This window comes from Amphiura filiformis, chromosome 4 (assembly GCF_039555335.1).
Source record: "Amphiura filiformis chromosome 4, Afil_fr2py, whole genome shotgun sequence".
NCBI lineage: Eukaryota > Metazoa > Echinodermata > Ophiuroidea > Amphilepidida > Amphiuridae > Amphiura > Amphiura filiformis.
The window spans coordinates 60,014,454-60,042,310 of NC_092631.1; the positions used below are offsets into that span (position 1 = coordinate 60,014,454).

General features: G+C 36.1%; 2 protein-coding genes across 2 annotated transcripts; one reads left to right on the top strand and one right to left on the bottom strand.

Annotated features, from left to right (window-relative positions):
* Positions 1 to 2,678: 2,678 nt before the first annotated feature.
* Positions 2,679 to 27,425, bottom strand: LOC140150286 (fibrocystin-L-like). Its single transcript, XM_072172292.1, has 12 exons — positions 27,376 to 27,425; positions 19,124 to 19,194; positions 18,407 to 18,520; positions 17,563 to 17,670; positions 17,130 to 17,259; positions 16,205 to 16,415; positions 14,154 to 14,405; positions 13,733 to 13,816; positions 12,932 to 13,070; positions 7,569 to 7,703; positions 3,197 to 3,289; positions 2,679 to 2,899 (listed from the first exon to the last, which is right to left on the bottom strand). Exons 2-12 carry the CDS (start codon positions 19,152 to 19,154, stop codon positions 2,679 to 2,681), a joined length of 1,518 nt encoding a protein of 505 aa, XP_072028393.1. The 5' UTR covers positions 19,155 to 19,194; positions 27,376 to 27,425.
* LOC140149574 (integrase/recombinase xerD homolog) lies at positions 23,221 to 26,251 on the top strand. Its single transcript, XM_072171653.1, is given in 5 exon segments — positions 23,221 to 23,616; positions 25,315 to 25,567; positions 25,570 to 25,942; positions 25,944 to 26,055; positions 26,057 to 26,251. Coding segments are annotated over 5 exon segments (1,329 nt in total).
* Positions 27,426 to 27,857: the final 432 nt, after the last annotated feature.

The following is a 27,857-nucleotide window of genomic DNA, read 5'->3' on the forward strand; positions in this document are numbered from 1 at the left end:
ACGATCACCTGCACGCACATTTTGCACTATATCTCAGAATACAATTTGCCGAGTTTACAGCTCATTCGTAGTGTCCACTCACAATCACATATACCAATTTGCTTCAAGTATAAACTGTATTGGATTAACATCCTTTATAAAGATCCACCAAACCATGTTGGATTTTTTTTTATCTGTGACTAAAATGAGTTAACTTACCCTCCATAATATGCCAGATCTTGGGAATAATACCAGTAACTATGGGTCACTTCATTCATATTCTTGTCAATATAAGTCAGAAAAAGCTTAATGTCGCTGTTGATTTTCCCCTTGAAGCCAAAACACAGCTGAAATATAGAATATGTGCAAATCTTATGGAAGAATCACTGAATGGGCCTTTAAAAAAATATCTTAAAATAAACAACATTGCCAAGACTTTAAGTAAGACTAGGTTTTAGGAAAAGATTAGGGCTACCAATAGGATTAAAGAGCTTACGGTTAGGATTAGGATTGGGGTGGTGAGCATAGATTAATAACATTCAGATATTGCCCAAATTGGCAAAGTAATATACAGCATTGTCTGTTAATGATGGCTGATTGTTTCACAATGTGTGACTAAAATGCTACGTTCACTTTGTTCATCACAGTCTAACAATGATGCGTTCATGTCGTCTACATGGCTTATTTCTTGAGGGCAGCTGTAGCTGCCTGAGCAAAGGACACCATGCAGACACACGGGACGTGAACTGTTAAACGGTGATGAACAATGGTGAAACTGTGACTGTGATTGAATCCTTTTCAACAATGAAAACAAGCTAAAGATCATCTAATTCACATGATTACTTCATGAGGAATGTCAGTAATCATTGCCATTCAACCTTACAAGAAGGTTAGCAATATCTCTGTTGATATGAGCAATAAAACTACAGGATAAAATGGCAATGTGATATAGCCGCTACATCCAAAATACTGAATTCAACATGTAAGCATGTAATTCACACACAAGTTCCAGGCATGACAAATTTTGCACGTAACATGTATGTGTACTTCCGTTAACTTGCCTGCGTGTGTACATTACTGGAAAAGTGTGGATTCATTACCAATTAATAACGTTTGGCTCCTGTACAAGAGTTGTTGCATTTGTTACAGCGTATTTTTCAAAGCTCAGTCTTGATATCTTTCAAATAAAACGCAAATGCACACAATGCCGTACGTAATTTGCAAGACCAGTTAGCCCTCATGAACATGAGCTAATTCTCATTGCATATAAAGCTTGAAGATTAATTTGCCAACTACATTTAACTACAGTTTTTGTGAGAGAAGAATGGCAGTTTTTACATTGAGAGCGTGCAGAGCGTAATCACAGAAGTAGTGTTCTGATTGGCTGTATCAATCATCTGACAATCATAGCAACAGTCCGATAATCTGATTGGCCGATTATGCGTCCAAACATTGGTCAACGCAGATCGGCGCCCTTGAAGGAAACGCAAAGCTCAGCGTATGTCTCTCATTAACAGGGCGCTCGCATCAATCTGAGCAAGGGACTGCCATTCTTCTCTGAAACCTACTAGTGTAGACATACCTTATCTGTATAGTCTACTCTATAAGCATCAACAGGATTCCCATTATCATGCTTCATCTCTCCAGCATAGAAGATATATCCTGGATTCAACAGAGATGTCCTGCCACAGTATGGTTCCATGTCTTGCACTCTACGACCCCACTCTGTTCCAGATAACTCCATCTCATAGTCACGCAAGAAGTATGGGGTAGCGCCGCTGGTACGCTCACAACGGACACTGAACATTTCCAAGAGAGTAGCTTGTACCTATGTTTATGATATTGAAGAAGAAATTATGTTAAGAGGACTGTTTATAATAGCCTGCATTCAACATTTTGATTTTTTTTTCAATAAATGGACATACTTTAATTTTCAGACATATAAAGACCTACATAAAGTCAGATACAGCAAAATGACAAATGACAAACACAGAATTAATACACACCCTACTACACCCCCCCACGTGTAATCGCCTCCAAACGTGGACGCTGTTGAGGACCATGGAAACATGGTCGTCTGAATCTGTATTTAATCGACATACCAAGGATGTTCTCTGCCATTTTGTTTGTGTATTTTTGTGTGTATGGAATTTAACCTGGCAACTGCGGACGTTATAGCTTATATACCGATAGAGGTCGTATTTCGAAAATACATTATACATGAATTTGCGGTCGTTTGCAGACCTCCGGAAACCGAGGACGGTCCCCCATTGCAGAGTGGTTCACGGTTTGAATGAGAAGTGCGAGTGTGTGTCCTCGTTTGCTGGCAAACACCAACACACTTTTATTATTGTGAGGATATTGGAAATGTACAACCATTTGTTTCAACTCACTGTTCTTGGGTCCTTGGAAAAAAAAGGAATATATTACGCCTGACCTAATGGTAGACGATAGGTTATTTCTGATGACATTGTGTAAGGTCCTCAGAAGGCGGGTAGATGTCTTCCAGTGTGCACTCAAGTTTAAGTCCTTGTAAAACCAAAGCACACACATAAATTCACATTGGACTATTCCAGTTGAAATCCATACACCCCCTACAGAAGACATGACCTTAATCTTCCACACAGGGAGTGTAAATTTCAAATGGGATTACCTAAATGGATGACTCTGTTTGAAATCTACACCCCCTGTGTGGGAGACTAAGGACATGTCTTCCATAGCGGGTATATAGCTTTCAACTGTAATAGCCCATTCATTACCTCTTCTGCAGATGAAGTTGTTGACAGAGGTGTAAGAGCCTCCACACTGCCATAGTATAAGACAAAACTAGTATCGCTCGCATGTGATCCTGATGATATCTCTACAACATCCATTTCTACTAATGAGGGGTCACTAGAGTCCACACCAAGTAATGAAAGATCTGTGACAAAGATAAATATTATATTATAAGACAAAACTAGTATTGCTGGCATGTGATCCTGATGATATCTCTACAACATCAGTTCCTACTAATGAGGGGTCACTAGAGTCTGCACCAAGTAATGAAAGATCTGTGACAAAGATAAATATTATATTATAAGAAAAAACTAGTATTGCTTGCATGTGATCCTGATGATATCTCTACAACATCAGTTCCTACTAATGAGGGGTCACTAGAGTCTGCACCAAGTAATGAAAGATCTGTGACAAAGATAAATATTATATTATAAGAAAAAACTAGTATTGCTAGCATGTGATCCTGATGATATCTCTACAACATCAGTTCCTACTAATGAGGGGTCACTAGAGTCTGCACCAAGTAATGAAAGATCTGTGACAAAGATGAGAATGATATTATGACAGAAATTCTCATGCAAGATACAAACTACACTGCAAAATTCCTGGCGACAGAGTGACTACATCGCACTGGAACTCTGAAGTCACTACCGCCGTCACTCCAGAATAACCTACCCTATGGTGGCCGACAGAGTCACTACAGGAGAGTGACTACATCGGAAACAAGGCAGTAGGTTACTATGCAGCAGTGTCATCACATAGTGACTACAACTGCTGGCCTCCGATGTGTTACCTGCTCGATGCCGCATCGGCGACTCATGATGTACACCACCGACCAGATTCCGACAGTGGTCCACATCTTGTAGTCACATTAAAGTGACTTCCGTAGCCAGTGCCCATGCGTCGCCTGCTCGGTGCCCAGTCGGCGAACTTCAAGGTGACTACGCTGCCGAAAGGTCGTTGACCGAACCCTGTTATGAGTTCAACACTCTGGGGACACGCACAGATATCTACCAAATACGCGCTGATGATGACAAATCGCGTATCATGCTTGTTTACTGCTTGTATAGTATACGCTCATGAATGGAATGAGTTGGTTTTATAATTAATTGATTGATGCATGCTGTACAGTGGGTCTGTGGTTCTACTGCAGTGTTTGTTTGTTTTATCATGCTTTTGCATTCTTTATCATTTATATTTCAACTCATGTGAGACTTCCGATTCATTTTGTTTCATTTATTTATTGTTCTCTTTTATATTATTTTAATTCTTTTCGTGCTGCCTGTTTAATAATCTCATCAACTGTGTGTGTTTTATTTGCAGTTCTTGTTCTTGGTTTATTTGTTTGTTTCATTTCAAACATTTTTATTTTGTTTATTTGTTTGCTTGTTTTCCCACAAAACTTATATCATTGCTTTGTTTACTTCAGTGGTTAGATGACATGTTTTGCTATCAAATTAGGCCTATTTTTTCATATTTTGCATGATAACGTTATATAGGCCTATTGAAACTTTTTTATTTAAAACAAATTGTGTTTTAAAAAAGATATTAATTTTCAGCCGAAGTTCGCAAAGTATGCCTATTATAGGCCTAGCATTTTCAATTTAGGTCGTGTGTCTTGAGCTCGCCACCAAAAAAAGGTGGCGACGTTACATTTTGCCAAAGCCTACGAAAAACAAATGATGATATCTCTGTCAAGCAAGAAGTTATTGTCATGCTTGTGGTGTCATTTTATTGCCAAATAAAATGCACTTTCAACCCTGTAAAAACAAATACTTGAACTTTTATAATACTGACACTGTGCTTCATAGAATTCATAATGGGCAGGGTGGCGGTGGTGGGGGATGTGGTGGTGGGGGATGTGGTACACACAAACTCTATGGGATTGGTATTTTTAGTGCGTAATCTGCTTCTGTAAAGGCTGTAAATTGGATTTGGACTCTATTTAGCATCTAAAAGACTCATGGCCTTACAGCTAAACAATTCTACTAATTGTTTTTAATCATTTATGATTGGTTTAGTCTAGAAAATACAAACTTTTCCATACAAAACTACCCGTTGTCATATTAAATACTGTAGTAAGTAATGCAGATGTCTTCAAAATCTAAAAGTTACTGTAAAATTTTAAATACTTATCCTATCATAGTCAGAGTATATAGATTTTCTGAAGGGAAATTTGACGAGGAATCTAAATATGGACATATTTTTTCTGTATGGTTTCGGGGAAAAATGTTTAGGTTCAAAATATGTTGAATTGTAACAAAATCTAACATACTTTGGGACACCCTATATTCCAAGAACACCAAACAGCTGTGATTTTGGTTTCTTCCGAAGTCAGTTGCCTCTCCATATCCTCTAACCAAATGAATGTTGTTTACTTCCAGTTTATTACTGTAAGTTGGTAATAAGCAATGCATTGAGTGACCCATTTTTTATCAAAATCTTTTTTATTCTACCCTGTATAACTTGAGTTGATAATGATAATGAGTTGAAATGTATATATTTGAATTGCTTATGCCTTCAGCTTTCCAAAAATGTATACTTTTGCTAGTTTAGGGTTGATGATTGTCGAGATAATCTAATTAGAAACCCGGTTGGTGTAAAAATTCTTAATATTTGTCATGTAACGCTAAGGGTGGCGAGTTCAAGACACACGGCCTTTATACATTTTGAATTGCTAAAATTGATTTATAGGCCTAGCATGCATTTTGTTTTACTTCTTGTCACTTTCCTGAAAGGTCTACTGCAAATTTATACTTTTACTGCCGTAAGTTTACAAGCGAAACTTTGGCTTGTGCTATTTTCTTTTTCTGTTTTTCAAAATGGTGTTTTATAGGCCTATTAGTTTGATTTGTGTTTCATGTTGATTTTTTTACGTTATCAAATTATGCCTATAATTCGATGTCACATCAATATAGGCCTATTGCAGTGTTTGTTTGAAATTGTGTCTTATTTTTTATCACGCAAATATTAATGCTTGTTATGAATTATTATTGTTATAATTATTTATTTATTTTACACATTTAATATTTTAATTCATCAATATATAGGCCTACATGCTTCTTATAATATTCCTACTTTTAACTTCTTTATTTGCAATTTTTTCAAGTTGTTTTCTTTCAAGTGTTTCTTTGTTTCTTCCATTCTTTGTTTATATTGGTTTCTTCCTGTTTATTTATTTCTTAATTTTTATTTATTTAGTTATTCAAATAACCACCAATTAACAAAAATGTATTTTATTCATCATATTACTATTAGTTTATTGAATTATACTTTGTTTACTGATCATGTTTATTTCTTTTACTAACAAATTTATTTTATTCATCTAATATTTCCCTTATTTTTAAAAGTCCAGTTTGCCATTTCCCCCTCCCTCCCCTAAAAAAAGCAAGAAATAAAGAATATTATTTGAATAAATCAAGAGAATATAAAAAATATGGCAATAAAAGCAAAACCGGCAACCCAAAACGCCGGTACTGAGCACCCAGGCCCAGTCGTAGTCACACCAGTGTGACTCTCCTGCGAAGTCTCGGCGCCGCGAAGTCACTCTGTAGAAACCTAGGAGGCTGGCTACCCGGCTATTTCGGACCGGCAATATGGAAAACCGAGGTGTAGTTTCCGATGGAGTGACATTCTGGTGACATCGGCGTCACACAGATGAGAATCTTGCAGTGTAGTATTACCAGGATGCGATTTTTAATCAGTGGCAAATCCATGTTTTTTCCAGGATATGTCACATTGAGAGACTATATACCGATTGGGTTATTAGTAGGCAAAAATTAACTGGTTAGGTGATGAAAAAACCCTGTTCTAAGGGTGGGTGGACCTTTCAAGTATGGTCGGTAGGTCTGCCTTTTTTTGTGTGTATGGTAAAAGACCTTAAGAATCAACAAAATCTGTAAATATTTTGCAACTTTTTAAAATACCCAAAAAATGTTTTTGGGCTTTTGGGTCAGTATTCATTTGTACAGGAAAAAAACAATTCCCAATTTATTAAAATCTGGGTTGTTTGGACCTGTAGAAAAGGGGTTATTTTCGTCGCCTATGGTACATAATTAACAAAAAGAGAAACATATATGCTATTGCTAATTGTGTAGATTTCCCATTGGGCTCCCGGAGCACGTCCCCTTGAATCCACTAGTGCAGGACTGTCAACTCTCACGCATTGGCCTTGAGTCTCACGCATTGGGTCACTTTCTCACGGTCTCACGCCAAGGTAGTATACCCCCCCCCCACTTTTCACATTCTCGAGCGCCATGGCGCAAATCCCGGTAGGCCTGTCTCACGCCAAGCAAATCCAAAAATTTGACAGCCCTGCTAGTGTCAATGTTAAAGCTAAAGCACCAGTTCCAAATGATAGTGTTCAGCTGTGTCAAGTTGGATTACACAACAGGTATAAACTTCATTCATGTACAAGTTATCAACATAATTCTTTAAGGGGAGTGTGATGGCAGGAGCCATATTTTTTCAGATTTAGCCATTTAACTAAATAACTGCAGTGTACTTCTTAATCTTAAATGAAATGAGTCAAGAGAGCCAATAATCATATTTATATAGGTCTTGACTCTTGTGGCTTCTGAGTCAATAATATATAAAAATAACAGTTTTCTCTCCTTCCAAGAAAAATCATGCACATGGGGCAGAAATTACACCACTTATGCCTTTATACATGTATCTCCGTTACTGATACCACTTATCTTGTGTGTCAGCTTTATTTCTCACTATTTACCGGTTTAATTTCCAACAAACAAGTTTTGCATGTTATTTTTTTACCACTGTCTACAGATATTTTTGTGGTTTACTTAGACACTAACCTTCATAAGTTTCAAACACAACAGTATATGTGAAGATGACATCATTTTCTTCCAAGGCCACCATAAGAGGAATGGATGTCAGGTTGCTAAGGTGATCCTCAACTTCCTCAGCACTGGCAGATACAGGAATGGCATCTGCAATATAAATCAAGCAGTGATCAAAAAATGAAAACTTAAGTGGCATATTTTCTAATTTCCTGCAGACGTGAAAGATGAAGGTCGGCCGCCATCAATAATATTTTGGGACATTGATAGGTTTTGATAACACTTTTCAATCACGGCACTAAAAAATTCTCTGGAGCCCCCCGTTAAAAAATATGACCACCCCCTAAAAATCGCTCCAAAATCACCTAAAATATGTCTTAAAAAGCAGTTTTTCATCGCATTTCAAGGAAATATTGTAAGAAACTCCATAATTCAACAGGTCCCAAACAAATTGGCATTAAAAAATACATATATTGGTGAATCTCCTCACAAATTTGCAGAAGCCAGCAATTTCATTAAGGTGGATTTTTCATAAACTCAATATAGCCATATTTTCAAAATGTCGAAAATGAGAAAAATGCAAATTTTACCTAATTTCTAACTTAATTATTGCCTTTATTCAGGCTGAGTTTGATATGACCTTTTTAGATAAACATTTCCCATCCTTTGACTATAGGAAAATGCTTTTTCTATTGTGGGATCTTTTTCCAATTTATTATGAGGGGTCTTTAAAATATTGCATTTTGCATTAGTTCGTAAATCAACAAAATCAAAATGAGCATATTAATATTGTCTAATACTACGTACAATCTGTATTAATCAGAAAGAAAATATTATATAACATCAGTATGTAGATTATTAATAACAACTGAGTGCAAGTTTTTTACCTAGAAGTGACTTTTTAATGTCCAAATATCCCATTTTTGGCTGTATTTGGTCAATAATTTACATTCATATATGCCTACATACATGACTAAACAACGGCGATATGGCCCAGCGTTTAGGACCGGCTGATCTGCGTAGGGATTTCAGTTGGAGAAATAATGGTAGGGGCCCTATATGATGAAGAAATAGTATAGTATCACAAAATGTTCTGGTATAAGCGTGGTTTTCATGAATGAATCCCTAAATTAAATTTGATGACGCGTGAGAATTTGTTAGATTTTACTACATCCACTTGGTCCCATTACCATTTGGTACAATAACCATTTGGTCCTATTTACCATTTAGACCAAAACCCAATAGTCTAGGGACCGTTCACAAACACTTGTGGGGGGGCTGATGCAAATCGCGAAAATGTTCGGGGCCACCCCTTTACAGACCTCAAAGTTTTAAAGTTTGGAGTGACAGATAACTCATACTGGCCCATGTCCCATGCCTGTGGCACCCCCGGTGATGCATGATAAGCCTATACCAGTTATATTATTTATATACCTTGTAAAGACCGGAAAAGAAGAACAAATAGCCCGGCAAAATGTCACTTTCAATACATGCAGGCCGCATATGTCTTCTTCTTAATTTTTTGGGTACACTATATTTGATTAATGTAGTATGTTTATACACGTGTCCGTCTCATTTACATATATTTACAGCCCGTAACCAGTTGTAGACGATTTTTTTTTTGATGAATTGGCAAATACACGACATAGTATTAGATTATAACTGGTTATTAGACCATACGGTTATTAGACCAAACGGTTATTAAATCAAAGGTAATTAGGCCAGATTGTTAATAATACTAGAATTTACGCGGTTCATAATTAAGGTGGCCCCACCCAAAGGTGTGTAAACAACAAATAATATGCAACATGTTAATAAGCTAATTAATATCAATAAAATATATGCAAATAACATGACACAAAACTATCCAGCACATCAGGCCACCATATACTACATGTATCACAAGACCAAGTTAGAAGATGATCGGTTGTTGCGTTTAAGCTGTAGAGTGGATTGATGAAAATGTAAGCAAAATATGCAAATTAGCTCATCAATATTCATAAATATCACAAACTATACAGCTTATCAGGCCACCATATCCAATCACCAAACCAAGTTTGAAATTTATCGGTTATTATGCGTTTAAGCTGCAGAGTGGATGAATGAAAATATAGGCAAAATATGCAAATAAGCTAATTAATATTCATTGATATACAAATAACATGACACAAACTATACAGCACACCAGGCCACCATATCCAATCACCAAATCAAGTTTGAAGTTAATCGGTTATTGCCTTTAAGATGCAGAGTGAATTAATGAAAGTGTAGCTGCAAAATGTAGGCAAAATATGCAAATAAGCTCATTAATATTCATAAATATGCCAATAACATGACAGAAAACTATACAGCACATCAAGCTACCATGACCAATCACCAAACCAAGTTTGAAGTTGATAGGTTATTACGTTTAAGCTGCACAGTGGATTAATGAATTTGCTTCCGCCCGGACAGCCAAACAAAGAAAGAAACAAACAAACAACCAGTCAACCATTTGGATGATAACATAAGCCCCACATATATGTGGGGGCCAAAAATATTAGACCAAATGGTTATTAGTCTATATGGTCAGTAGACATACTGGTTAATGGACCAAACAATATTATACTAAATGGACATTAGACTATATGATTATTAGACGTGGTAATTAGTCTTTCTGGTACTAGACCTTTTGTATATACAGACTTGATATTTAGTATGGAATATTTTTTTTGCAAAATTCCAAGACTGGTCTGGAAGGGGTCTGCATAAACCGCACGGGCTCAATATTAATCGGGGTGTGTCGGAGATGGTGTAACATAATTTTTGACAGAAAAGTGCTTTCCAAATTCCATTAGTTTACATTATGCCGCTCATAATGTAGTGAATTATCCTATAATTGCGGTTTTAAGGAGACTGAATTGGATTTTTGTGGGGGTAAAATTTCTGAATTTGAGCAACATCATTCTGTTATTATCAAATTTATTGAGGTTTAAGGTGATGTTTACTGAACCTTAATACCAATAAGTGTTCATCGGAACTGAAATGCACTTGTAATTTACCAGTTTTGAAAGTGGGAGGAGCTTTAAAAATATGGCCTCCTTAAAAGTGGTACGCACTCAGAAAGTTTGAATGGCCCCTTACAATCTTACTGTACACAAAGAAGCAGCGTGAGTTCATTGGACAACCAGAAATCCGCGCAGTTGTTTTTGTACCATATGTACGCATACCACTTTTAAGAGCCATATTTTAATCTCCTCCCATGTTCAAAAATTTGTACATTGCAAGTGTATTTCAAATGTGATAAATGCCAATTGCTGACGAAGTTTAGGAAATATCACTTCAAACCCCTATACATTTGATTTTGATAATAACAGAACAATTTTGCATAAAGTCCGAAATTCCAGCCCAGTCCTCGAATTTTGCGAAAAAATATTCCATACTAAATGTCAAGTCTGTAGATAAAATGGGTATTAGACCAAATGGTATTAGACCAAATGGCAATAGATCTGACACCTGATAAAGTCCCCGAATCGTGAGTCTCACGCTCAATGAGATATTGTAAACGTACATCATTACATGTACATATTCACATTCAATTTTAGACAATGCTTGAAGTACCTGTACATGTTACTTGATAGATAACTCATATTATCACATTCGCCTTTGAAAAGAAATGAAAATTCCATTGCGTTGGTAGTAGATATTATATGAAGTATGGCGTGGTGTTTGTTTTGTTTTGTTATAAATGTGTTGTTGTTTTTGCCTGATCTAACAGTTAACTAAATATTAGTCAATTTTATTTTAAATATGATTTATTACCTAAACAGTGTAATGTTGGTTGCAAATTCCACTTTCGAAAATATGTTTAAAGACACAAATTCCTTGGAAAAAACAAATTCCATTAAAAAAAACCACATTCTGTTATTATAGAAACATATTTCTAAAATCAGCAATCAAAATAAATATCATATCAATCTAGGAAACCCGAGTTTCATATCATTAGTTAGCAAGGAGATTCATATGCAAATTCCATGAAAATTAACAAATTCCACTATAATAAAAGAGCAAAATCCACATGAAAATAGTTATCAAACTTAAATCAATAATAACCTTGGTTGAGAATTGAAGCCGTATTGTGAATGTAAAATAATTAGTATGTTTATACATTGGAAAACGTTAATTGAGTCTACAAAAAAAGAAGCAAAAAACGGAAAATCCGCCAAAATTAACAAACTCCCCTGCAGTATACGAAAAAAGTCCCACGCTAATTTAAACATATTTCAGAAGTACAACATGTTGGTTATATTATCCAAAAGGTTTGATCCAATGTTAGCCTGAATATAGCAGAAAATGTGATTTGAAAATGCTCTTTTTTCGCTACTTTCAAAATTATGAAAAATCCTGTTTTTGCCCAAATTCCACGATGATATTACATAATTATATCAAAAGAAATACATTTTTCTGAATAGGTCATCTTATAAAGCATAGTTCAATTCCAATATGTTCAACTTTCTGTCAGACCCAGGTTATTTCAAAGGACATTTTCATGATGTCAAATGTTGTTCATTTTTAAGCTGTATCAATTCTGAGGCAGGTCAAAAGAGGACCAATTTTAGGGGGGTCATGGAATTTCCCCCATGGGGTCACCTGATTTTCTTACTATCATAGTTGTGAACCATCTGACCTAGCTAGACTACATACCAAATATCATTGGATTTGGCTGACCTTCATCTTTCAGCTTTGTGTACAGGCCGCATGGTGCTTAGAAAATATTCCACTTAAATGTCCCATACAGGAACATGAAAATGATGAAGGTGTAATACCTCAAACATATTTTTACAATAAAACAACAAAATATATTGTTTCCCTGTCCCACATGAAATAAAACTTGGTTGTTGATGGTTATTATGAATTTAATAGGGTTGGTCATAAATGAGATTACTCAAGTCACATGGGTTTTTTGGGACAGGTTATAGTCAAAGCCATGGACGAAAGAGATAACAGATATATTATATATTACAGTCTTTAGCGTAAACACGAAGACACACAAAGTTCAAGTCAATCAAGCTCAAAAATCAAGTATCCCCGAAGGCACACAACACTGGCATGATTGTTAGACACGGCACAATCAAACGATCGGCCCTCGCATCATGAATATGCGAGAATTCACAGCATACAATGCACAGGGACTTTGACTGTTGATAAAGTCTGTAGTAGTCTGTGGTCAAACCATTAAATTTCCGAGTGATTATTAGAAGCAGAACTTAATACTGTGTCATGCTCCAGTAACTTGCATGTATGCAACAAAGCAAAATTGATATTTCTACTTGATATTTGAAATTAATTTTTCTGTGTTTTGGTCACGATTCTGTGGAATGGCCCTTCATAAGTCTTACCTGTACTCCTGCCTTCATATGTCAACCAGAAGTTCTCAGTTACATTACATGCACCCATCTCTTCATCAGTCTCACCAGCACACCCTGCATACGCTATCTTGACTTCTTGTACCTCATTAGTTCCAACTGCTAACAGAGACTGTTCAAATTTCAAATCAAGAAATTAGTATGGAATTTGCAATTATGCAGTCTCTACATAAGGCTATAATGTGTGATTTGCATAAGAATAGATTCCTATTTAAATGTTGGTTTTCACTGATCACATTTTAATTTTGAGCCAAAACAAATGAGGTAAAATGAAGAAAATTGCTATTTCATTCCAGTGCCTACAAGGTGTGTATTAGCTCACCAATCATATTACATGTATTATTGCACAGAGCATCATACAGCTGGGATGTATATATAAGACGTATAACGAAAAGCGATATGCACACAATTTATATGTCACTGATTCAATGATACATGTACACATGTGCTGACATTCACGAGACGTGAACTATGAAATCGGTGAACTCTGAATAAAACCAGAGATTACTCCAGACATATTCATATAACCCCCTTCCAAAGAAAATTACAGACCCCTAAGTATGATAAAGCCTAGCAAAAATGTCAATCAAGAATTCCACAAATAAGTCATTCCCACTACTGAAGCAGTAAGCAAAGAATAGTACTGTCTGCTCACATACATAAATGTTAGGCTGAGAAACTCCCAATTAGTGGTAAAGTGCCTTCACTTGTGTCACAGCCCTGGTAAAACTAGAAACTAGAAACAGTTGATTAATGTTATATACACTGACTGACCAGTGTTTCTAAGTTGACAGTAGATTCTATTGCAATGTACTGTTTCTCATTATGAGCACTCTTAATCTGTGAATTAGTACTGACCTGGGTTTCCAAGTTGATAGTATACAAATATTACATGTCTATGAGTGTGATAGTACAAAATATATCATGAGGTCAAATTTTGACTTTTCTATTTCACGAGGTGTAGCCGAGTGAAATAGATCAGTCAAAATTTGACCAAATGATATATTTTTACTATTACACAAATATTGGCATGTAATATTTGTTTTATATCATGATATCACATGGTTTCTTTTCATGCCATGTGATAGTAAAAACTATCACATGGCTAAAGTCACTGTAATCATGATATAATAGATTCTATTGCAATGTACTGTTTCTCATTATGAGCACTCTCAATCTGTGCATTAGTACTGACCTGTGTTTCCAAGTTGACAGTAGATTCTATTGCAATGTTCTGTTTCTCATTATGAGCACTCTTAATCTGTGCATTAGTAACAGGTGCATCAAACATCTCAAATCCAATCTCTAAGTAGTCTCCGCCGCTGCCTTCTTTATACCGTGCTTCAATGTAGTATGGACTGCCACCTTGGAGAGACAACTTTGCTGAAGACTGCTCTGAGTATTTTGTCCACTCTGAGCACTGTTGGGGACATTGTGCGATCACAGCCTACAAAAGGAAAAAAGCAAATGAAACAAGAGAAGTAAGTTACTTTATGTTCATCAATTATTTTAAATTTATGAAAATAGATATAATATTTACTACAATAATGGACCTAATTTGGACTTACAAGCAAACCAATTTGTTTTCCATAACCACACAGGTACCATTCCTATTTACAAAACCTAAGAAAATTGCTATGTCATTTAGGGGATAAAAATATTAATCGTTCACTGCTGACGCCCTCACTCAATCCATTGATTTTTATGTAGCGCTGTTGTTCCTGCTTATTGCTTTCATGCAACTTTGTTGAGTAATTTTGTAGATGTAGATGTGTCACTCCCTGTCACATCCCAGGTGTCCAGAAGTTTAATTTTCTTTAATACAGGATTTCGCTACTTTACAATATAAATACTGCTGTAGTTATTTAATTTTCTCTCGTTCCTTTTACCTCTACCATAAACATTCGCCTAATGGCGCTATGGGCTCCCTTGACATAAGTGGAATTTTAGGCTCAACTTAAGGGATCTAGAATGAGCGTTTATGGCGTTTAGTCAGTATTTTTGTGGGACATGAGAGCACCTCAGACGTGTCGAATTGTATTCTGAATACTGAAGCATGTCTTTCTGATATCAAATAATTTTCATTTTTGAAATTCACGATATAATACAAATTTTATGACAAATTATTAAAATTTGATATTTTTCAAATTTTTGATATATAACAGTCCTCGAAATAAATTTTATAAATCTAATGATATATTCTTAAAGTGTATGTAGCTGGAAGGAAAAGCCGGCGATCAATTGAAAATTTTGACCTTTTATATTGAAGGTATGGATTTTTTCCCAAAAAGACCTTTTTTTTTTTGTGTTTTGGGAAAAAAATCCATATCTTCAATACTGAAAAGTCAAAATTTTCAATTGATCGTCGGCTTTTCATCCCACCTACATACACTTTAAGTAAAAATCATCAGATTTATAGAGTTTACTTCAAGTACTGTTAAATATCAAAAATATCAATTTTAATGATTTGCCATAAAATGTGTATTACATTGCGAATTTCAAAAATCAAAATTATTTGATATCAGAAGGACATTCTTCAGTATTCAGAATGCAATTCCATATGTCTGATGTGCTCTAATGTCCCACAATAAATACTGTCCAAACGCTTCATACCCCTTCCTTAAAAGTGTCCTCCGTAATATTCCCACCATCAAAATAAGGACACAGAACCTTAATTCTTCTTTGGATTTCAGAGGAGGGAGCTCTCTATTTGTACATGAAATTTACTCATAGGCAAAGGAGCCCAAGTGCGCCATTAGGCGAATCTTTACGGTATCTTTGTTTTATTATATTTTGTAATATCAATGTACAAGAATGCATCGTCAGGTTGATGAATGATGAGTGCAGCTGTTTCACAAGCATTGTTGAAATAAAATTATTATTTATTAAAAAATTATGAATCTGCTATTCTATATAAAATTATTATTATTATTATTATTTCAGGTTTTACTTATGTCTGACAAAATGTTGCCTGAAATGATATGATGTTTAAAAATATTTCATTCATTTAGGCTGATATTCACCTATTGCACGGTCATCTCAAAACGAGGTTCTACCCACAAAGTGTGTGTTGCATGTGTGTACACCTGTCAAACGGGTGCTTTATCTGCCGTGTAAGATTTGCAAAAGCCTTCTGGCGCATTGCTAGAAAAGCGTGAGTAAAAAAAAACACTTTTTGCACATAAAATACATAAAATGTATAGTAATTTTTAACTATGAACTGCTCAAGTTATGATTGGCACATACCATATTAGTGGTGTCCCCAGAATAGCTAAAGAATAGCTGGGAATTGTCATTACTTCGTATCAGGAAACGATACTCTCCATCTCGAGGAGGAACAAAATAACCTCTCAAGCGACCCACAAAATAGTCACCAGTGTTCTTGGGTGAAGAGCCATCTAACTGCACTTCACTGATGTAATCATCAGCATCAGTGTTCCAATCAGTATCATCAAAGCTGTGAAGAAAATCAAGAGAAATATATTTAGATTGAAAAGTAACAGAGATTATTCCTCATTTAGCCATCTTGTGGGTACACAGAAGAATTTCCGAAATTGTGTTTTCAACTGATTGAGTGTAGCAGGTTAAAGAGGAAATAAAACAAACAAACAAACAAACAAACAAACAAATCAATTTTGCTTATGTACATGTTTTGGGCACTACAAGTTCTAAGTTGTCCCAATTATTATTTTAATAATTTAAAATGTTTTTTTATGAAATTAAAAAATTGTACAAGATTTTGGTAACTTAGTTTATTTTATACACCTGGTCCAAATTACAATGTCAAATGTCATTTTGTTCGGTCACAATGGCTCATTATGTCAGATGTCAGAAAAGATGCAGTTTTGACACCCTCACAAAAAAATACAGAAAGTAATCTACAGTTTATAATATTCTGCATGCTTTGTGAGATTTGAATGGACAAAAGTTCAACTTTTGATGATGGTGGGGCAATTTATCGATCAATGTATCGATAAAATTATTATGCAATTTTTAAACCAGCAACTCGCATGGTACATTAGGCGGAAGTTATTTAAAGTCGCTTCATACACGGTCCCTGCTTTATCACAAGTCTAAAATATATCTTGGTGTTTACCTAAAAGAAACTGCTATATAGGCCTAACTGTTGAAATTAGTTCATTACATCAAAGCAACCGCTACATAGGCCTACCTGTTGGTATTAGTCCATTTTTCCCACAGTATTCCTCTACTTCCTGGGTATGTATCCTTGGTAACAGGTGCCTTCTGGGTAATACAGGCGATGGCTGTATCAGTGATCTTGTAAATTACACAGGGCACACCTAATATTAAATAACAAAATTGGTACAAGAATAAAAAAGGAAAAAATTGTTTCCTGTATGCAGATGCACAGTTTGTTTATGGGGCAATTTTACAGAATTTACTTTGATAAATCTTTCTCATGCCTAAAAACTTTCTCATGCCTAAAATGCCTAAAAATAATATGATTTTTCAAAATAGTTTTTTCATACTCTGTTTAGAAGCATGATTCTTTTCATACAATAAATAGTGCATAAGTCGGATAACTGATATAATATCACTTTTTCTCTCAAATTTCATTATATTTTTCCTGTTATCTATTTTACCTCCAACTGTGACAGTAGTTTGTGCTCGGTCATAGAAGTAATTGCCATTGATGGTGATGGCTGTTCCTCCCTCAACGCTTCCAGAGGATGGCAAAACATTAGTTATCTCTGGAAAAAACAAATTTACTGGTGTAAATAAAGTTCATCTCTTAAAAATATTGAACTGACATGATATGGTTTATAATACAATTCCTCCCCTTCCATACATTAAAAAAGTATTTATTTGCTTTATGGAACTATACTTATTTATTTAAGTTAAAACTCAGTCCATCATTTGACTGCAGGGAATCTTGGGTAATATGACAAGCGCTTAAGACACCATTTTTAAAAGTAAGAAGAATCACCGTCTTTTCTTACTGTGTACCAAAAAGTGGACGATAAGTAAAAATTGTGGTATTTCCACAAATGAGAAAGAAGTAATATTTTACCACATTTTTGCATGATATTACTTCCATTATTTCCATCAAAGAGCCTTGTTTTCTTATCCTATCATTGCACTGCACAGGTGTGTAACAAGCGGGTGGACAGGGTGGACAAGTCCAGGGCCCTGAGGGTTCAGGGTCCCAAGCAAAAGTGAAAATGAAGTGGGGTAGGGATTGGGCAGATAAAGGAGATGTTATAAGGGTCCCATACTGCTCCCTGATGTTTTTGTATGCCTCTGCCACTGCAGTGGCATACTGTCAAAGGAGGGCAGTGCAGGGATGGCAATTGGCTGGTCCAAAGTAGCACAAATGTTTATGATTCTCATTTTTAAAATGCCATATACATATTATGTTCTGTGCTTCTCATTTTTTCCATAATTTTCCAAGGTTCTTTTTCACAAACCATTTCTCTTATAGCTTACCTGCATGTGTTTGATAGTTGTATATCTTGTTCTGTCCACTGACAAGCAGTGAATGGGGCTCATTGTAACAACGTCCATACTCTCCAGATATGAGAAAACTGAACTGCTGTGATTCTGTGAATTAAACAAATATTGTGAAGGAGGTGCCATAAATGCATAATTGACGTAGGCTTTTACAGGGAAGGACATCTCTATCTAGCCAAGCTATTCAACTAGGGGCGTAGCCAGCTTTCTTGATGGGGGGGGGGGTCAAAATAAAATGGCTTCTTGCCCCTTTTCTCTTCCTTTGCCTTCACAATTTTTTCTTTCATTTTTTTGTCAGAGGGCACTTTTTCTTTCACCCCCCCCCCACTGGCTACGCTACTGTTAATTCAACCAAAATTGCAGTGGGCATTTGCTTTTTGACCTGCATAACATTAACACTGTGGTTAGGTATTATGCATGTAATGCATTGTTTAAGCTAAGTGCTATAAGCACTTACCTTTGTAACACTCAAGCATAAGGTAGAATCATTGGCTATTGTGTCATGCACTGAATGCCCTCAAATATACCTTGATTGTACCTGATGATCCTGATCATTTAATAAATCCATATTTCCCAAATTACAGATCAGTATATCAACTAAATTAACAATTATCAAAAAAATAAATGTAAATTTTCACTAAATTGTAATCTGACCGATCAGAGCAGCCCATTGTGTTCAACCAAATGGCTTACCAATGAAAGTTCCTTTGGGCTTGACAATCATGTTACCCCAGCTGCCATCATTGTCAAGAGTAATGCCATATCTATATAGTAAAACAAAAATGAGGTGTTAGGTAATTACTGGATAACACATGAATTGCAAAGTATTCTGTATTTACATTTACCCCAGGTGGACAGTCCACAGCTGGCGATGTCTCACGTACCACACAGCCTGAGAAGACCCTCACTGAGAAATGACAAAAGCAATGAGGCTATATAAAAGTAGCTAATCATAGTTGGCAGTGGTGATACAAACCCACCCTTTTTATTTCAAACCCACCCTTTTTATTTTATACCCTTTATACCAAAACTCTGAAACCCACCCTTTCTAAGCATGGTTACTGATCATAGATAAGTGGTTATGGTAAGAGTTGGTTATAGTGGTCCAGGAGGTGCAGATTTGCATCTAAAGAGAATTATATTGAAGTTTTAGGTGACCAAACAGAATGAGATTTCAATATTTTTGTGTGTTTCATTTAGTGTCATTCAATCGTAAATTACAGTAAGCTTTGAGATTGCAATTGTCGACTTCTAAACCCACCTTTTTATCAGTGACCACGCTTTATATTTGGACACACATTTTAATCAGATATTTTTCAAACCCACCCTTTTAGCCATTTTGTGGACCCTTCAAACCCACCCTTTCTAAAGCATGGGTTACCAACTATGCTAATCCTTATTGCATGTGGGCTTACTGCCTGTCACCACATACACTTGTTATGAACTTTGATATGCTACATGTATGTTTCGGTGTAATATTGTTGAAACAGATTTGCAATATGCTAGGGCTGCTCTCAAGGAGGAATTGACCTTTTCAGTAAATCGCATATCCTTTGCGAGTACACCTGAGATGTCATCATTTGATGTCACGCCGAATTGCAATGCGCAGTAACAATATTCGATAATGCTAATTTTCTATTGGTCGAAAGTTGTATTTTGCATATGCAAATGTATGGTGGGAAATTCTATTGAGATCGGAGGGGTGGGAGTGGCAAGAATGGTAGGTAGCAGTCATTGACCGTTTGCACATCACAGACTTCAGTCGCTGGCTACGCCGTTCCGTTTCAATTTCGATATAGTGTTCTTCAAGAACTTGTTTTTTTGTTTTTTTTTCGAGTCTGATATTATGTCGAATAGAGAGGGACAAGCTGCAGTAATAGCAGGTCAAGGTCAACAAGAAGAAGGTGAAGTACAACCTATTCAAGTTTTAACTTTACAGAGTATTTCAGATTAAAGCTGAAGTGGGTGGCGTCAGAGAGTATATTGACGACGCATTAAGTTCAACTAAAAATCAAGTTCTTGAATCAGGGAGAGAGTCTGCCAAGGCTCAGTTCAAGTTCAGAGGCAATAAGCTTCAGTTTGAATTCAACGTCCAGGTGAAAGAGAGAATAGACAGGGCATTAGAAAAGTTAGAGAAAGGTGATATTCCCTTCGCAAAAGCAGAGCTGAGGGCTGGTCTAGAAGAAATCACAACCAGAAACAAGCATATAAAACTGGCAGACAAGAACGCAAGTTGGAAGGTGGTAGATGAATATAAGGCGAAGGAGTTAGCAGATAATTCAGATGATGAAAAGAGAATCAAGGCGGCTATTAGAGCAGTGTCAGCAAAAGAAAGAAAGCCTAAGAAAGGTCAATTCCGAAGGGATGCCCCATACCCTCAGAGCCGTCGTCATGAGACTTATCCCAATCCTCATAATTTTCGTGGCTATTTGCAACAGAATAGATACCCGTATTCAGGAAGCGGGCGTCACCTTTAATAGTTCAAGGAGGGGAGTTCCCAAACCTACTGACCAATGCTTCAGGTGTGGAGAAAAGGGGCACTGGCAGTATAATTGTCAAGCAATTAGACAATTCAAGCCAGATAAATGTGCAGGTAGGCACATATTTAATAAATTTGGTAGTTGTTTTATGTTTGGTGTGTTTGTGAATTAAAGAATCGAGCGAGTAAAACGAGTGATAATATAATAATGAAAATATGCCCAATCGGTTTTGTCATAGTTGAACGTGTGAGTGACGATCGTTTTATAGGAATTTTTGTTTCTTTATTGTGTATGCACGGGACCGTGTAAGCGGGTTTAAGCAGTTTGTGAATTATACGTCGTATGACTAGTTTTGTTGAATGAATAATACTTATGTAACCGATCTATAACCCGAGTTGGGAATTTTTGTGTCAAAGTTGGTTGGTTAGGTGAATAACCGACGTGGTTAAATGATTGTTTTATGGGTGGAGAGAAATCAATGATTTTTATGTAATCCTAATATGGATGTGTTGTAATACAAGTTAACGAAAGTACCGTTTGTTCCGGGCATTTGTTATATATAATTTTATTTTTATACATTTTATAGCTCCATCTTATGGGTCTATGACTTCAAATACAGCAGGTATTTTTTCACCCGGACTTAGTGCAGGTCAAGAAGCGGGTCATTCAACTTCAGATATTTTTTCAGCCGGGCCAAACAGAGGATTGGTGAAGTTACAACATGTTCTATCGGCTGGGGACACTGATTTTAGGTACGATTTTGATTTCTTTTTGAACAATTTTTACGAATACGAGCAAGGCAATGTTGAACCGATACTTCGAGGAAGAATGAAGGCGAACATCGCATTCTGGAAGGAGATTGGAGCGCCAGATGACATTCTCCGAGTTATTGAATTTGGTTATGTGATCCCGTTTTACAATACTCCTGAGCCAGCAGTTTTCAAGAACAATAAATCAACTCGTGACAATTCTGATTTTGTTTCGGAAGCCGTTAATGATCTATTATCGAAGAATTTAGTTGTTGAATAATTTTTACCGCCTGACATTATAAACCCTCTTTCAGTTTCTATTCAAAGTTCAGGGAAGAAGAGGCTAATTTTAGATCTTCGTTACATCAACAATCACGTTTGGAAAACGAAAATTCATTTCGAAGACTGGTCTGATGCGTTACTATCCTTTAAAAAGAACAATTATATGTTTTCATTTGATTTGAAATCTGGGTATCACCACATAGACATTAATCCAGATCAATGTAAATATCTCAGTTTTGCGTGGGATTTTGGGACAGGTTTAAGGTACTTTGAGTTTAGAGTCCTACCCTTCGGGTTGACTTCGGCACCTAGGGTCTTTACCAAAATAATTCGACCTTTGGTTAAGCATTGGAGAGACAAGGGATACTTTATTGTAGTGTATTTAGATGACAGTTGGTGCACTGCACCATCATATAGTGCTTGTGAAATGATTGCTAGTTCTGTTAAACAGGATCTTTTGAAAGCTGGATTGGTTCCTAATTCAGAGAAGTCCGTCTGGACGCCATCAAAGAGGATTGATTGGCTGGGACTTACCTGGGATACAGAGAAAGGTTTGTTGAAAGTAACAGAGAGAAGAGTGAATAACATCATCACATGTATTGATGGTCTTAAGGGTAAGCTACCTTATATTACAGCTCGCCAGTTAGCTGAGTTTGTAGGGAGAATTATATCTCTGATACCAGTATGTGGACACGTTGCACAGCTAAGAACTAGATTTTCGATCATGACGATTTGTGATCATCAGACACACTGGGATAAGATATTCAAGGTTCCAGGGGATAGCCCTATTATTGAAGAATTGTTTTTCTGGAGAACGAACATAAGAAATATGAATAACAGATATGTGTTTGAATATTCGTTACCACAGGTATTACTGTATTCAGATGCCAGCCACAGTGGCTGCGGAGCATGGACAAGGGGACAGGATGATAGTATAATCATGTTTAATCAGAGTTGGTCGGAACAAGAAATCGGTAAGAGCTCCACATGGAGGGAATTGAAAGGCGTGGATTTAGCGCTGAGAGCGTTTGTTCCTAGATTACAAGGCAAGTGTGTGAAAGTTTTCTCTGATAATATGGGTGTTGCAGCTGTGATCAAGAAAGGAAGCATGAAATTGGATCTACATACATTAAGTATCGATATAGCATCTTTTTGCAGAGAGAAGAATATAGATCTCCATGTGCAATGGATTCCGAGAGAAGAAAACACCCTAGCAGATTCTCTAAGCAGGGAGATAGATTTTGATGATTGGCGAGTTTCCCAGAGTTTCTTTAATTTTATGGATTCTTTGTGGGGTCCCCATGCTGTCGACCGTTTTGCAGACAATCAGAATGCGAAGTTAAGATCGTTTAATTCAAAATTCTGGTGTCACAATACTAGCCAGGTAGACGCTTTTGCAATTTCATGGGCAGGGGAGAACAATTGGTTGGTCCCACCCATATCTCTTGTTGGTCAAGCTGTTAAACATGTGAAAGTTTGTAAAGCACAAGCATCGCTTGTTATTCCCCACTGGCCATCGGCACCATTCTGGCCTGTCCTGTTCTCTAAGGATAGTGAGTTTGCCAAAATAGCTGTGAAAGTGATCAGGTTTTCTGACCCCGCTTTTATATTTGTTCAAGGTAGAAATAAGAAATCTATATTTGGCTCAGCAGAATTCACCAGTGAAGTAATTTGTGTAAGATTGGACGGAAGAATGTAATTCTGAAGTTTATGGGATATTATGCTCACTGGAGCTAAGATAATTATATAGCTCATTGGAGCTTGGATATAGCTCACTGGAGCTAAGAAATAGCTCACTGGAGCTAAGAAATAGCTCACTGGAGCTAAGAAATAGCTCACTGGAGCTAGATATTATATAGCTCACGGGAGCTTTTATGTGAATATATACAAGCGTTTTTGTTTAATGTATAGCTCACTGGAGCAGAAGTCAGATGTTTAATTCATCAGAATTTAAATTCACTGGAATGAGTAGATAGATAGAAATCTTTCTTTATTGAGGGTAAAACAGCTTCAGTGACAAGCACTGTTTTCCAAGCAGGCCCTCATACAAAGTACATTATAATATATACAGACATAATTAAAATTTACACAAGATGTACACATTAAAAAAAAAAAAAAAAAAGGTATCAAGTTACTAGAAATACAACAAAAAAGTTATGTGATAATAATGAAATTGAATGAAAATTACAATATACTCAAGGATAAACTTTTCAAACAGGAGCTTGGTAAACTTTTGATTTGAATTGGCCTATTGAAATATTCTCCAACTCTGCTCTAACTACCGGAGATAAATTATTCCATGCATAGGCTGCTCTCACATGAAATGTACGTAGCCCTGAATTTGATTTAAATTTTGGCACAATCAATGTATTTGTACTATGATTTCTAGTTTGGTGGGTATGGATATCATGTACAAAGTTAAATTGAGAAGATAAGTATGCTGAACTTCCATCAATTCATTTATTGGCGTTCTAATATCTGCAGAAAGTATTGATCTGGCCAAATTATTATGAAGAACCTGTAATTTGTTATGAAATTCAATTGAAAAATTTGACCAAACTGTGCTTCCATAGTCAAGGTGAGGAAGAACAAGGGCATTTGATAACATTACAGTGGTATGGAATGGAAGAAAGTGTTTTACACGCCTTATAATACCAGTTCTTTTTGAAACATTCTTACACATATAATCAACATGAGCTGACCAGGACAAGTTACAGTCAAATTTTACACCTAGATACTTAAATTCATAAACTCTTTCAATAATGTTACTATTATAGATAAGTTGAATTTCACTGAACCTTTCAAGCTTATGTTTTGTGCCAAATATCATAAATTTAGTTTTGTCAACATTTAAAGTGAGTTTGTTAGCTTTGAACCAATCAGCTACTTTACTTAGACATGACTCTAATTGCATTTGAAGATCAGAAACAGTCTTAGCTTTGCACATTAATGATGTGTCATCAGCATACATAACAGTTTTACAATTACAACCAACAACATCAGGCAGGCAATTGACAAAAATTATGAATAATAATGGGCCTAGTATAGAGCCTTGAGGAATTCCTATGTTGACAGATTGAAAATCAGAAAGTAGGCCTGTTATATAACTCACTGGAGCTTTAATGGCTCAAGATCACAAGCGTTTTTGTTTAATGCATGATAGTTCACTGGAACTGATGTCAGATGTTTTCTCACCGGAATTAATATTCACTGGAATTTAGTAGGCATAGGCCTAGTATAATAATATATGAATATATGCAAGAAATGAATTTGGTAATGGATATACCAGTAATAAGATAAATATTGGATGGATGGACGGATGTGTGTTTTCCTATTTTTGATTGCAGAGAGAATGCATTCCGAAATACAATAGCTCACGCGCGTTATGGGTGCTTCGAGGGCTGAAAGCACAGTCAAGAAGTATAAGCATGCCATTGCAACTTGGGAAGTCTGGTGTAGACTGAATAAAGTTAACTCGAAAGAAGCTGTACACAAGGATATCGCAAGGTATTTTATTCATATGTTCAACGACAATGCTCCTTATAGCAGGATAGAAACGGCATTTTTCGCAATTAAGTGGCATTTTAATTGTTGTCCAAAGACATGTATGAATAATCCATGTGAAACACGTTTTTACAGCTGTTAATGGATGGTCTGAAACGTTTGTTAGCAAAGCCAGCTGATAATAGAAAGGAGCCTATTACAGCAGACAATTTATGTTCTATTATTGATAAGTTTAATCAAGATAATTTAAAGGATTTGAGATTGTGTACCATGATGCTTGTAGCATACGCAGGTTTTCTGCGGTATGACGAATTGTTGATTATTAAGGTTTGCGACATAGAGTTGTGTGATTCACATGTAAAAACCTTTATAGAAAAGAGTAAGATGGATCAACTCAGAGAGGGAGCATGGGTTATAATTGGTGCGACAGGTAAGAGTACATGCCCAGTTGATATGCTTAAGAGATATATGGAGTGCGCAAGTTTTATCGATTTAGATATATCTATTCACATCAATTACAATGCTCAAATCTCAAAACAAATATGTTGTACGTTCTAGAAAATTATCATACTCAAGGTGTAGAGAGATACTCAAGGAGGCATTGCAAGGGAGAGATTGGTTTAGATGCTAGCAAGTTCAGAGTGCATAGTTTGCGTGCCGGGGGTGCCTCGGCAGCTGCAGCCTTCGGAGTACCTGACAGGTTGTTAAAACGTCATGGACGTTGGAAGTTCGATTCTTCTAAGGACAGGTACGTGAAGGAGACTATGTCCAACAAACTCCTGGTATCTATGAATTTAGGTATATAAAATGCAGCTTATTGTTATAATATGACAGGAATAATGTTTTGCCTATTATACTTCAAGATGTGAAAATAGTAGGCCTTTATTCAATTAATTTGTAAATATGAGATCCCGGTATGAGTTATAACGTAAAATGATGTATATTAAATATGAAAGTCTATATTATTGCTTCCTTTGCCCGTTCTTTAGTATTGACTAAGGGAAACTACTGAATTAAATCGTGCAGTCCGGTGTTCCCCTAAGGACCATAAGGTCGGTGTGTTATGTTGTATATATGTGCGCAAAAGGAGCAATGAGTTAAAAAGAAAATCATTTATTTTCGGCTGAGCATGCGCGAAAGAAAAAATAATGCTAATTTTCTATTGGTCGAAAAGTTGTATTTTGCATATGCAAATGTATGGCATGAAAGTCTATTGAGATTGGAGGGTGGGAGTGGCAAGAATGGTAGGTAGCAGTCATTGACCGTTTGCACATCACAGACTTCAGTCGCTGGCTACGCCATTGAATTTATTTTTATTACAAAAACTTATCACTGACAAGTTTTTGCGGAGTTATTCTTTTCAGTTTCAGTGGAATTGGAGGATCGCAACAAGAAAACTTAAGAATGAAGAAGGAGCTGTATGCGTAGGATTCAGTTTGGAAAATGAAGAGGTGGGAGGTGGTGAGTGGAAAGGGCGTAACTTTGGAATAAGTAAGTATACCATCGGGTCATGTATGTGCTGGTGTTCACTGGAACAATGAGTATCATACCGCCCTCATCAAGCGAGCCAACTACTGAATTCGTCGTGCAGTCCGGTGTTCCCCTAAGGACCATAAGGTCGGTGTGTTATGTTGTATATATGTGCGCAAAAGGAGCGATGAGTTAAATAGAAAATCATTTATTTTCGGCTGAGCATGCGCGAAAGAGAAAATAAATGATGTGTGCATTGGCCAAGATCGGTGTGACGTCAAATGATAATATCTCAGGTGTACTCGCAAAGGCTTATGGGATTTACCAAAAAGGTCAATTTCCAAGGGAACAATTTAACAAAATGAATGTCAGTGGCCTTTGGTCTTGACAATGTTGAACACCCCTAGTCTACTTTTACTGATGATTATTATCTTTATTTTATTGCATTTTAGATACTTACAGGTCATCTGTTTCAGGATCTGTCAGATCACAGAGATATGATCCCCAATAGACTCTGAAATGATATGGATTGATTTATTAATTGGTCATTTATTTGTAAACGATTTCATGCCCTGTCACCAACTGATGTTTGACAGTACTTCTATTAAATTAAAAAATTGTTATGTCTCAAAGCCTACGTGTGCGTTCATTTTACTTAGCGCGCCCATGTCAACTGAAACGGCAAATTCATTTTTTGTTTTCTATTTTTTTATAGTTTTTTTGCTGTAAAATCATGAAATTCTATGACAAATTTGGAAAAAAAAGTAACTTGATTCAATACTCGCATTGTTTAGGTATAAAACAATAATTATTGATATTTGTACTTCAATTGTGTAAATCAACCACAATTTTATGCTGTGTACTTCTTAATTCAAAATTTAGTTATAAAAAAATCTTTAAAAAAAACTTTAAAAAAAACCTCATTCCGCATTCGTTTTTGAA

Excerpts from the sequence above, each read along its gene's own strand:
- LOC140150286 (XM_072172292.1), bottom strand. The coding sequence starts at position 19,154 with ATGATTGTCAAGCCCAAAGGAACTTTCATTG. Across the intron at positions 16,416-17,129 it reads AAATGGACTAATACCAACAG|CTTTGATGATACTGATTGGA; the intron begins GTAGGCCTATGT and ends TTTTCTTCACAG. Across the intron at positions 3,290-7,568 it reads TGTGTTTGAAACTTATGAAG|ATCTTTCATTACTTGGTGCA; the intron begins GTTAGTGTCTAA and ends TCTTTGTCACAG.